General features: G+C 38.9%; 1 protein-coding gene and 1 non-coding gene across 2 annotated transcripts; both read right to left on the bottom strand.

Moving 5' to 3' along the window:
- Positions 1 to 3,352: 3,352 nt before the first annotated feature.
- On the bottom strand, positions 3,353 to 3,424 carry TRNAC-GCA (transfer RNA cysteine (anticodon GCA)). The gene has a single exon. It is a non-coding gene; the product is annotated as a tRNA-Cys (tRNA).
- A 2,717-nt stretch (positions 3,425 to 6,141) lies between these two features.
- LOC143877535 (uncharacterized) lies at positions 6,142 to 7,419 on the bottom strand. Its single transcript, XM_077379642.1, has one exon. The coding sequence runs from the start codon at positions 7,209 to 7,211 to the stop codon at positions 6,324 to 6,326; it is 888 nt and encodes a 295-aa protein (XP_077235757.1). The 5' UTR covers positions 7,212 to 7,419; the 3' UTR covers positions 6,142 to 6,323.
- Positions 7,420 to 12,323: the final 4,904 nt, after the last annotated feature.

Genomic DNA, 12,323 nt, shown 5'->3' with positions numbered 1-12,323 from the left:
CCAAACAATGTGGGCCCCCACTGTATTTTAAGCTAGTGTGTAGAGAACTCTCTACACATATGTGTAGGAACCGTTTTCTATATATATATATATATGGTGCGCTTAAGCTCACCAAACTTATGGTGCGCTTAAGCGCCCAATCACATGGAGGCCCACTTTGTTAGGATGATCCAAAGCATTCATTTGAAAGGCCCTTATATAGATGAGGGGTGTACCAAAAATCAGCTCTATAGGATCATCCTAACTCATCCATTTGTGGAGGTCAAAATGGACAAGCATTGTTTGTCCACAAATCTGCTCATATTTGTCCTCCACAAATGGAGGGGTTAGGATGATCCTATGGAGCTGTTTTTGGTACACCTTGCAAATGAATGGTTTGGATCACCACAGAAAATGTGGGACCCATGTGATTGGGCGCTTAAGCGCACCATAAGCTTGGTGAGCAGACCAACAGTTTCCTCATATATATATATATATATATATATATATATATATATATATATATATATATATATATATATAGATAAAAGTTTCTCTAGTCGGCCGACTAGAGAACCTTCTCTAGTCCGCCGACCCAAAACACAGTGGGCCCACAATGTTTGGATGATCCAAAGCATTCATTTGATAGGCCTTGACATAGATAGGGTGTGCCCAAAAAATCAGTTCCATAGGATCATCTTAACCCTTAGATTTGTGGAGCTAAAAATTGGACAAATTAGTGAAGTTTTATACCCATCCATTTTAACCTCCACAAATCGTAGGGTTGGGATGATCCTATGGAGCTGAGTTTTTGGGCACACCCTATCCATGTCAGGGCCTATTAAATGAATGCTTCGGATCACACAAAAACTGTGGGCCTGCACTGATTTTTTGGCGGACGGACTAGAAAACTTCTCTAGTCGGCCGACTAGGAAAATCAACCCCATATATATATATATATATATATATATATATATATATATATATATATATATATATATATATATATATATATATATATATTGTAAAGCTGAATGTGGGAAGCTGAGGCTGCGCCACGTGTCACCCCCACTGCATTCCGAAATTTAATAACGCATTAAGGGGATGTGGCACACTGTTTCACACGTATTCCTCTATCACACGTAACGTTAATAACAAAATTTAATAACGTGTTAAAGGGATGTGGCACCCGGAATTTAAAACGCGTAAAATCAAGGAATGGAAAAATCGCCAAAAATTAAGGATTGATTAAAATAATATCTCTCCACAGATTAAATCTCCTAAAATAGTAAAATACGCTTCTTATTTTGGATTTGAAAAAAAAAGGCTAAAATCAAGGAATGAAAATATCGCCTAAAATTTAGGGTTTATACACAAAACTGGCATGTATATTTTTCTCTCTCTTAAAAGAGACGATACATATGTATAGATTAGATACACGCGATATTTATGGAGAGTAATTCCTATTGGACTTCTATGAATGATATACACGAAATTAGAAAAAAAATTTGCAATTCCGTAGATAGAGAGAGGGTTATAGATAGTTTTTTAGAATACTAATTTTTCTTCGCCTCGCATGGGATTGCAACTAGTTTAAACTCTAAAAGACAAGATGGTTTAGTGAAAATATCAAAACATGCTTGTTCTGATATCACTTTCCTTAATATATTTAGACACATTTTAAGTTAACTTCTATACAACGAACACTATTAATTCAAAAACATAGGAACCCTTACTACTAACTTTTTACGAGCTAAAGTTACCATACATAGTTTTCAAAAACAGCTGTTCAGCCTTGCAAAGTTACCCTTTCCTTTGACTCCATGGTTTTAAAGTTTGACCGGAATCCGAAATTTCAGGTATCGAACCGAAATCACACGTACCAGAAAAAGTAACTTCTTCCGAAATTTTAGGAAATCCGACCAAAAATCTGGTTTTTTTAATTATTTTCCTGAAATTTCAGTAATTTTGGCCAAAAGTTTGTAATAAATAAAAATACTATTTTTATTATTTCTTTGGATTTGGGTTGAAATTTCAGAATTTTGGTTGAAATTTCGGTTTGAGTGAGGTCCATAGCTGGTACCGGAACCGAAATTTAAAACCATGGTTGAGTCTCGCTAATTGGATATTACTATCAAACTTAGGGCTGGCAATTAAACCCGTGAAAGAGGGGATCCGGTCCGGCTCCCCTTACTAAATTTTAGGAAATTCGACCAAAAATCTCATTTTTTAAATTATTTTCCTGAAATTTTGACCGAAATTTTGTAATAAATAAAAATACTATTTTTAATATTTCTTTGGATTTTGGTTGAAATTTCGGTTTGAGTGAGGTCCAAAACCGGTACTAGAACAGAAATTTAAAACCATCGTTGAGTCTCGCTAACTGGACATTACTATCAAACTTAGGGCTAGAAATTAAACCCGTGAAAGAGGGGATCCGGCCCGGCTCGGTCTTCCCCGATTTATGGTCATTAAACATGTCATAATGCCATCATCATCATCATGATTAGTCAATTGGATAGAGAAGAGTAGCTCTTATGTGTTTGTTTGCTTTGAACCATATTTATGGGATACATTATCATGTATTTAGTAGTGTTATGTACTTGGAAAATTATTCCCCCCCCCCCTCCACAATGCACTCATGCATATCTCATCTCCATACACGATGAAAGTGCCATCCAGTTTTGAGTCCAATAATCGGTTCTCAAAATTCCTAGCAAACAGAGAAATTGCCTAACTACACTTTGCTCAGAATCGTTGAACCCTTAATCATTTTCTTCTTTTCAGTTTTGATTTGTTTGATTTCTTTGCCCCGTCATGGATATATTTTTTTGTGAAAAAGCGAGCTTTCGTTTAAGATTTTAGTAATCTATGCCTAAAATTAGATTTTCATGTCATTCTGTCCATTGATCTGAGATGGGTTCTTGTTTTTGAAATTGAGTCATGCTCAAACTTCCCTTTTTTATGATACTCTGTGACCCTGTTCCAGTTTTTCTCTTTACTAATCTCTGCTCAAGGTTTTTCAGAATATTTCTTTTCAAAGCAGAGACTTCATACACTGCAGGGTTACATTGGCTCATCTTCGAATGTAGTGTCCACGGACCAAGGCCTGAATTCTCACAAGTGCTTTGAGCCTTTGAGGGACTCTAGCACTCTCCTTGCTGGATATCCACAAAGTGCTGCCTGTCTGTATTGTCGTGGCGGCTTCGACTAATTGAGCATTGAAAGAATTGCAGAAGTGGTGTTGGGATTTGAAGGAGGAAGGAGGAAGGAGTGAAGGTTTTATGAGGGCTGAAAGCCATCTTGGGAGATTTTTTTTTTCTCAAAAGAGCGAGGGGTGAGGAAAAGAAAAGCGGCAAAAAGAAGAGAAATAAGGGCCCAACCGGGTTCGAACCGGTGACCTCTTGATCTGCAGTCAAATGCTCTACCACTGAGCTATGGACCCATTTGTGTTGGAAACGTTCAAGTTATTTTAATTAATTATCTAAATGGTGTTGGTAAATTCAAGACATTTAGGCCTTGTTTAGCAACCGTGATTTTTTTTTTCTTTCCTTTTAATGATAAATTTAGCTTCTCAAGTGGGAGAGATTTGAGATGGCACAAATTTAAGAATCTCTCCTCCCACCCACTCTACCCTTCTCTCATCACTTAAATTTACCGTGGAAAACAAATCCACGGTCGCCAAGCATGGCCTTACTTTTACTCAACAAATACTATTCATTCAAAACAAATAAGTCCCCCTAATGACTAAATTTTTATGCGGTGAAGTTACAATACAAAGGTTTTATTTCTTCTACTTCTTTCCTTGTTTAGCCTCCGGAGATTACTATCAAAATCAATCCCAATGTTCATCCTAAGCCCACTCACATCTCTAACATTAAAGTCTTCAAAAACAATAGTTCAGCTTTTCTACATGGAATTCTAAATCAGGGGACTAAGATCATATATGCGCTAGAGTTGCGTGCTCGCTACTCAGATCAACGGACCCTATCAGATCCACATGTATTATACTCAGATTAATCTCAATCTTTACGGAAGAAAGTGGAAGGCTCATTTCTGGGTGACCCACTTAGCCACGACGGATGTGAAACGATTTCTTTAAATACCACTATATATTGGGTAATATATCAGTTAAAATCGATATGATACACCTCCGTTAATCCATAATATTCGATCAATGTTCCTAAAAAGGAACATTACATGATATATGGACACCTTCAAAACCTTGATAGATTGTCACATTCGAGGTCGTGTTGTATCGAGGCGCTCATAGAAAGAAATTAGCATTATCGAAGAAAGTGATCGAATCTTACTCTACGCTAACTACCCTATTTAGCTTAGTTACTTAATCTAGCACCCTAATGATCCAACGGTCAGTTCTCACCATATCTGAGCTCACCAATCTAATGTATTCTAACACTCCTAACCATGTGGTGCATAATGATATGGGAGAAACCAACAATCAATTCGTTTAACCCAGTGTTTATAGTAATCCAATGAAGATTAGTGGAAAGTCTTTCTACCAATTTCAAACATAAAATGAAAACCGTGTCAAAGCAATGGATGGTCGTATATAGGTAGGTTAGATTAGGATTTAGCAATCATGTAGTCAAGTTAGATTAGGCTTAGCTTTTTCTTGTTTACCTTATCTTCTCATGCTTATCCACTAAGCGCACTAATAAGATAGTTATCATTTTTTCAATGAAGCTTTAGGATAGGCCTGTTCAAGGTAAGACTAGATAAACCTGTGCGATCCTCCTCTCATCAAATCCTTTTTGATCCAACGGTTGAGATATCTCACACTCTAACATACCATTACAATAAAATTTCTCAAGCCCATAAAAAAATATATATATATTTCTCAATTTAATTCCGGAAGTGATATTTACGCTTCTTTAGTTTTGAGGACCAGGGACACCCAGCGCCAGTGTACGTGGCAATCAAACCCACTGAATTTGTGTGACGGCGTCCCTAGTAATCAAAAGGGGCGTAAATATCATACTACCGAATATTGATGGATGTTGCCTATATAATAATTGATGATAAACCCAAATAGTGATTACATATTCCATTTAAGGGATAAGCATGACATAAGAGAAAATAAGATAAACATGGAACTAGTTTCCAAATCTAATCAAACTTCCTCTCATCAAATTCTTCACGATTCAATTGTAGAGATTCCTCACACTCTAAGGCTCTGTTCACTTGTTTTTCCGGGAAAGGAAAAGAAAAGGTTTCCCGGGATTCTGACGTGGCATTAGGAAAAGAAATCCAGGGAAACTGTGTAGGAAAAGGTTTCCCGCGCCTGTTCACGTGCGCAGGATCTATGCAGGTAAATATTTTCCGAGAAACTGCTTGCCCACCTTTTATCACTAGTTTTCCCGAGAAAGCAAATTCGACCAAAATAATGGGATTTGGTTTCCCACACTAGTGAGAAAAGAGACATTTCCACGTCATTTTTGGCAATTCCATGTCATTATTTGACATATTCTACCCAGGCTTGTTATTTTCTCAGAAAAGCAAGTGAACACCAGAATTATGTCCTGTCAAGGTCTTATCAAGAAAAAAGGAGTCTCTTTCCAGGGATTTGCTTTCCCGGGAAAGCAAGTGAACATAGCCTAACAGGGTGTTTATAAAAAAATCTTGATTTGTCATGTGTGAGAAACTGGTCTAGCACGCTTAGCTGTGGGACCAGACCTCTTTGTCGAATCACATCGTGGCCGACAAGATTAAGGGCGATGATCAGAACACACGTCTGCTCCATTTGGACCGATGAGAGAGAGAGATTTTGTCTTGCTTCTGTTTTCAAATTTCAATTGTAGGTGATTCCAGAGGGTGATGGGACTGACCGGGAAGCTCCCGTGTATACAATTTCAACGATTGTGGGCCCAGCTCCCTCACCTCCACACTATCTCCATCATTTTTCTCAACTTAACTGTAGATGACACAAGACGTGATCGCTTTGTCTCCCAAAAAAAATACCAATCGGACGGTCGAATTTGAATGATGGCATAGCAATTAAATGGAGAATTTAGAGGGTGGGCCCAGATTAGGCTTCTCATACTCTTATATCAGATGCACGTCATGCTTATACAAAACTCTCTCTCTCTTACTTCTATTACTTCCCCGTCTTTTCACCGAAAAACACCACACAAACCCACGTTCTAAGAAAATTCCTTTCATTCATCTTTTCAACTCACTACTAACAACCCGAAATTATTTACAAAAATTCTCACGACTCGCCACGTGGCACTAGAAAAAGAAAGTAACTTAAAAAAAAAAACTACAACATGGTTTTCATTGCCCTTTACCTAAACCAGGAATCCGATATTCAACTCTGCCATTCAACAAGAAGCGGGCCCCACAAACTCCCGTCTGCGAAAGCAATCCAACTCTTTTGGACGGTTGATAGCACGGCGGCGCCAGATCCCATTCCGATCCAACGTATCAGAATCCTCCAAGTGGAAATCCACGTCATCACAACCGCCCCAAGACCCCGTTCGCCGACCGGACGCGAACCGCTTCAACCCGGCCAAATCGGGCGGGTCAGACTCCGGCTCCGGTTCTTTCGCCTGGATCTTTGCCCCGACTGCCGGAATTTTATTCCCAGTCGAATATCCAGCCGGAGATTCATCATCACATTCGACGGCACCTCTGTGCCGGCAACCGAGCCGGAAAACCGCCCTGAAACTCGCCCAAAACTTCTTCTTTTCCGGCGCCGGTAGTTCTTCCGTCGCCTTTTTTTTATCTTTCTGGCGCCTACCTTTCTTCTTTTCTTTAGGTCTGACCCTACCAATACATGAGACTTTAGGGGATGCAGGCTCCATTTCCGTCACCGCCGATTTCCCCGATTGTTTCGGGAAGAATCGAATACTCGCTGGCCGGTAACTCCGCCGGAGATGCTGACATAGTTGGCCGGAATCTGGAAGCTTTGGAAGACCGAGGATCGAGGCTTTGGACTTCAGATGAGAATAAAACCGCTGAGAAGCCGAACCCGAATTCGGATGAGAATTGGTATTAGAAATAGAATTAGAATTACCACCCTTTGTTGATTGTTTTCGCTCGAAGACTGCGTTTCGATCTACCCAATCAATTTCTTCGTCTTTCCTTAGACGGAAAGACTCTGCCGGTAAATCGGGAATTTCCGGCAGTGGATGGCCGTCGATTAGGGTTTCGCAGACGATTTTACGGTCGCCACCGCACATTAGGGTTTCGAGATCGACGTGTGGCATCGACTTTTGTGTCTTAGTGCGTTCGTTGGTGAGAGAGGGAGAGGGAGAGAGAGAGAGATATGAAGAGAGGGTGATATTAGATTGAGTTTTATAGGTTGGAGAAAATAAAATGAAGTGGGTTTTGAAAATTTGGTGAAGGGAAATGATATATTCGCCCCATTTTCTTCCTTGGGGGCCCTCACTTGTATTGTAAAAGAGGAGTCATAAGTACACTAGAGGGGGTTGGCCTGGGAAGAGAAGGAGACGAATATGTGACTTCCCTTGTTTTCATAAACTCTGGCAGTTTGAGGAAACCCCTTCGTGAAAGAAAGAAAGAAAGGTGTAAATAAAAAAGGACAAAAAAGAAAACACTAGAGATCGAAAGAACATGACTGATGAGCCGAGCCGAGCCGGGCCCGTTTAGCAATAGACACAAGAAATTACCTCTCAAAGTCTAACTTATTGTGAGGATAATAAGAGGAGAAACACCTAGCTGCAGATGCGCAGAACTACCCTACGATGCGGTTCTGCAGACTATCCTGCCACGTCACCATAACAGCTTTGTTGGGTGTTCCTAGTCCACACTCAACAGTTATCATTAGTCAAATAAATGGTATTTTTATGGGCCCCACTTATTTTGATCTGAATAACTATCGGTAATAATCGTAGTAGGCCCACCTTTTGGTCGGCAAATGGTCCAAAATAGTTGTTCATATAATCATAGTTGGGTTTTGTTAGCCACCTGGATATTAATCTTGTTTATCATATTTCAGTAAGTTGAACTCTGGTGATTCTAGTTACTTTTTAATGTGTGATCAACCAATGGAAAAGTAAGAAACTTTTTGAGAAAATTCTTGCAATCCCCACATTAGTTCACTTGTAGGCAAATCATATGGTTAAGTTATTGTGGAGCTATAGGGTGTCTGGGCTAAGTTTTCTGATTGGGGCCATGGCTTCGTTTAAAGAGGTAGAGTGATGTAATTTTGGCCATGTCTGGCTGCGAGGATTTTTTATTTTCTTTTTCTTTTTCTTTTCTTCATGATAGCTTCACCAAGTGGTAAGAGACAGATGGGGTGGTGGCTAAAAATCAGGAAAAAGTTGATATTATATTAAGTAGAGTTTTTTTGTTTCCTGTTTTTTAGCCATTTCTCACCACTTAGGAATGCAAGTTTCCTTTTTTTCCTAATTTTTAGTTTATCATAAGGGAAAAACATCTAGGGAGCCAAATGTGCCCTTAGGTGTTTTTATGAAGGGTACCAAGCGAAAATCCCTTTTCAAATTATAATTTTATTTGTTAAAATTATGATTTTATGTTTCATTTTGTATTTTTTGCGAGTATAATATTTACCAAATTATTATCTTTTTCATCAAAATTGTGTGGACTGGTCTTTAGATATGCTACATTAGAATTTTAGATGTGCATAGAGAATAATTCAAATTTATTAATGGAGGAGTCATAATCTGCTTTTTTTCTTCTTGTAATAATGGAGATTAAGAAAAGCAACAAGAGCATAAGCGATTAAATAAATACAGTCAAAGCCACCTTCGCTGGAAGAAATCCCTTATTACTATTTGCTTTAGTTTAAGTAAGCTGTGGTTTCGTAGTCACATGGGGGTGATCCCACCTGCTATGCACCAACTACGACCCCGAGATCTTGACCTTTCAACAGATGGACCCCGGGGTGGCTATGACCTATCTTGAATCAGAGACTCTAATTACCCAATCCGTGACTGTAAATGTTGACCATTGCTCTTTTTCTCTTTGATTATACCTTGATACATTATTATTTTTGTCTGTAATGAGCCCCACAAGATGAATGGTTATTTCTTACATGTGCCAATACTATATTCACCAGTTCTTATATGGTATAAGCCTGTATTATCTAGTACTTCTCAAATAGTACTGCACAGTCCACACCATAGGATGATCCAAACCGCCCATTTGATGGGTCACAATGTAAATAGGTTATGCCCAAAACTCCATTATCATAGGATGATATCCATAGAGGAGCTGCATATTATGGAAACCTTAATAGATCGGAGGTTTGGAATCCTCATATGGAGATTTTTAGGGCATAACCTACTTACTTCGTGGCCCATCAAATGGACGGTTTGGATCATCCTATGGTGAGGGCATTAGAGTACTTTTTTAAAAATACTTGACAATACGGCCTTACACCTTATAAAAAATCCTATATTCACTCACAGGTAGAAGATTAAATGGCTTTTAATCGGAATTAGAGCTAATTATGACTCTTAGGGACTTGATTAGTGGGGCCTATCCACTTGTAGGTTTGCTAGTTGTGACGGGTCATTAAATGCTAATCCAGTTAAGTCAGCCTAATGTCGACCCGAGCCGAGCCGGGAATGTGGAGTGTGTAGGGCCAAGACAAGACTCAAGAGAGCCAAGTTAAAACACGCGACGTCTGCAATTCGACGCCATACTAAAAGCGAAGCCGCCGCCGAATAGAGATAGTCACTGGCAGATAAGAATCTGTCCTACCAAACTTCGAGAACTTTTTTGTGAATTTCTTAGAAGAACAAAACCACGTCGGCGCACCTCACCCTCGTCAGTTGGATTTTAATACGAGTCCAACTACGTAGGCGATGACTCTTTAGATTAATTCTAACTATCAACACTGGTTGTTTACATACTAAAAAATTCAATGTCTTTAGTTTTTACTTCTCTTGACAGAACCCTGTTTGGATTGTAAGAATTTTCTAGAAAAAGTAATGAAAGAAAAACTTTCTAAAATTACATAATTTAAATTGAACCAATCTTATACAATTTACACTTAGAGGACCTTCAATTTATTATAAGGAATTTGCTAGCGTCCATCGCAGAAGGCATTTCAGAGTTGGTCTGTTGCATCTGACAGCATCCATCTCGTGAATGAAGACAAAATCTGATGAAATGTGAGAGCCTCTGTGGCTGTTGTCAATTGAACACAAGTACATAAGACAAAATCTGCTAAAAACTAGGGCTGCAACTCGGGTCGGGTCGGGTTTTTTCACGTTAACGCAATTTTTTAAGGAAAATTCTTGTTTGACAAGGCAACTCAACTCATAGAAGCAGAAATTACACTCACATTACACTTGAATCAAATAATGATGTAATTACACTCACATTACACTTGAATCAAACAATGCTGTAATCAAACAATGTTGTAATACAATCAAACAATGTTGAATCAAACACTTGAATCAATTCAACTCATAGAAGCATAAATTACACTCACATACAATAACAGTGGATGCGTGGGTTTTCACTTTTAACTTTTAACTAACAATAGAAAAAAATGTACATACTATACTATAACTTATGTAACTCGGGTCGGGTCGGGTCGGGCCCCTTCAAACCCGGCTCGACCCGAGATTCATGCGGGCTTTTGAATGCTCAACCCGGCTCGACCCGAAACCCATGAAACCTGAACCCAACCCAGGCTATTTTCGGGTCGGGTCGATGCAGGTCGGGTGTAACCCGGCTCGAGTTGCAGCCCTACTAAAAACACTACATAAGTTATGTACATAAGATAACTTGAACCAATCTTATTCAATTTATATTTAGAGGGACCTCCAATTTATTATAATACCCCTCTTCATGGAAAGAAAAAAAAATTTCCATAGGAAATATTTTTCTTGTGGTTGAAATCATGTGATCAAGGTGGAGCCAACGACAATGGGTAGGATTCGTGTTTGCCAACCAAATCAACGGCCTTGATGATGTCTACAGACTCTACATGGCATCTGTGGGGACCAAAAGTGATTCTTAAGAACACATCCCAACCCTCTAAGAAGATTAGAGGCGTGGTCATTTGCAGTGGTGTTTTGGTAAATGAGGTAAAACAGAGGAGAAATGACCCCTCATTATCTTCTTATATGTTGCAAGTTTCTAGAAGGCAAGTACACGTTTATATCCATATCATAGTAATACAACTAAAATTGTATAAGATATGGTTTTCTTTGTGACATGGAAAGGTCGAACTTTCTCGGACTTTCAACAAGTTTAGTCAGATGCTGCTGATGCCAAGAAATAATGTTTTTAATGGAAACACTAGAGACATTAAGTTTAGGTCATGTTTAACAGCCAGGAAAGCTTTTTCCCGTGAAATATTAAGCTATGAAGGGGCGGGAAAGGGGCCAGCAGGGTAGGAGAGGAAGAGAATTGAGAGGACGTGAGTAATGAGAGGGTAAGAAGAAGTGACTGAAAAATAACGATAAGAAAAACTCTATTCAGAATTAAGTTATTGTTTTCCTTATTTCTCTGCTAGTTCGAATTATCTCCTCACCCATGCCCTCTCATTACTCCCCCTCTTCTTTCCTCTGTCTCAGCACTTGGCACACTAATATTCCGTGGGAAATAAATTTATTGTTGCCAAATATACGGCCTTAGTCACATGGATTCTGTGTGCCCAAAAAATCAGCTCCATATGATCATTCCAACCCTTTGATTTGTGGAGGTAAAAATGGATGGGTATAAATGTTCACAAATCTGTCCATTTTTTTGCATTCACAATTCGAAGGGTTGGAATGATCCTATGAAGCTGTTTTTTTTTTGGCACACCCTATCTATGTGAGGGCCATCAAATGAATGCTTCAGATCACCCAAACAATGTGCCCTCACACTGTACTTTAAGCCTAGGGTGTAGATAACTTGTCTACACCAGGGTGTAAAAACTATTTTCTCTTCTACTTAAAGGAGGAATGATAGATACATGGGAGCCCTTGCATAAAGAGCCAAAAAAGGGCTCTTGAATGGATCCATGTCATCAAATGGTACTGATCTTACTTTTTCAACCAATTTAAAAATGTAACTGAAAATGACGTGGATCCAATGAAGAGCCCTTTTGCGGCTCTTTATGCAAGGGCTCCCTTGCATCTATCATTGCTCCTAATTATAGATATACAATATATAAGTAGTAAAAAGTAATTAGTCATTTATCAATGATTAATTAAGTATGTATTCGGGCCTCATGCTCCTGTGGGCCCAACGTAGGGCAGAGGTTCAACCCATGCTCACCAACCAAATTCTATCAATATTATTTATGATCAGAACCTTACAAAGTTCCCTCATATTAAGGAAAAGTCAAGTTTTCATTAGCTTATTGGATTTGATTTGCTTGTGCAAAATTG

Source organism: Tasmannia lanceolata, unplaced genomic scaffold (genome assembly GCF_043159265.1).
Source record: "Tasmannia lanceolata isolate RefF3 unplaced genomic scaffold, GAP_Taslan_0.1 ptg000005l, whole genome shotgun sequence".
Classification (NCBI taxonomy): Eukaryota; Viridiplantae; Streptophyta; class Magnoliopsida; order Canellales; family Winteraceae; genus Tasmannia; species Tasmannia lanceolata.
The sequence above is the reverse complement of the archived record's forward strand: the minus strand, read 5'-3'. Positions and strand labels throughout refer to the sequence as shown.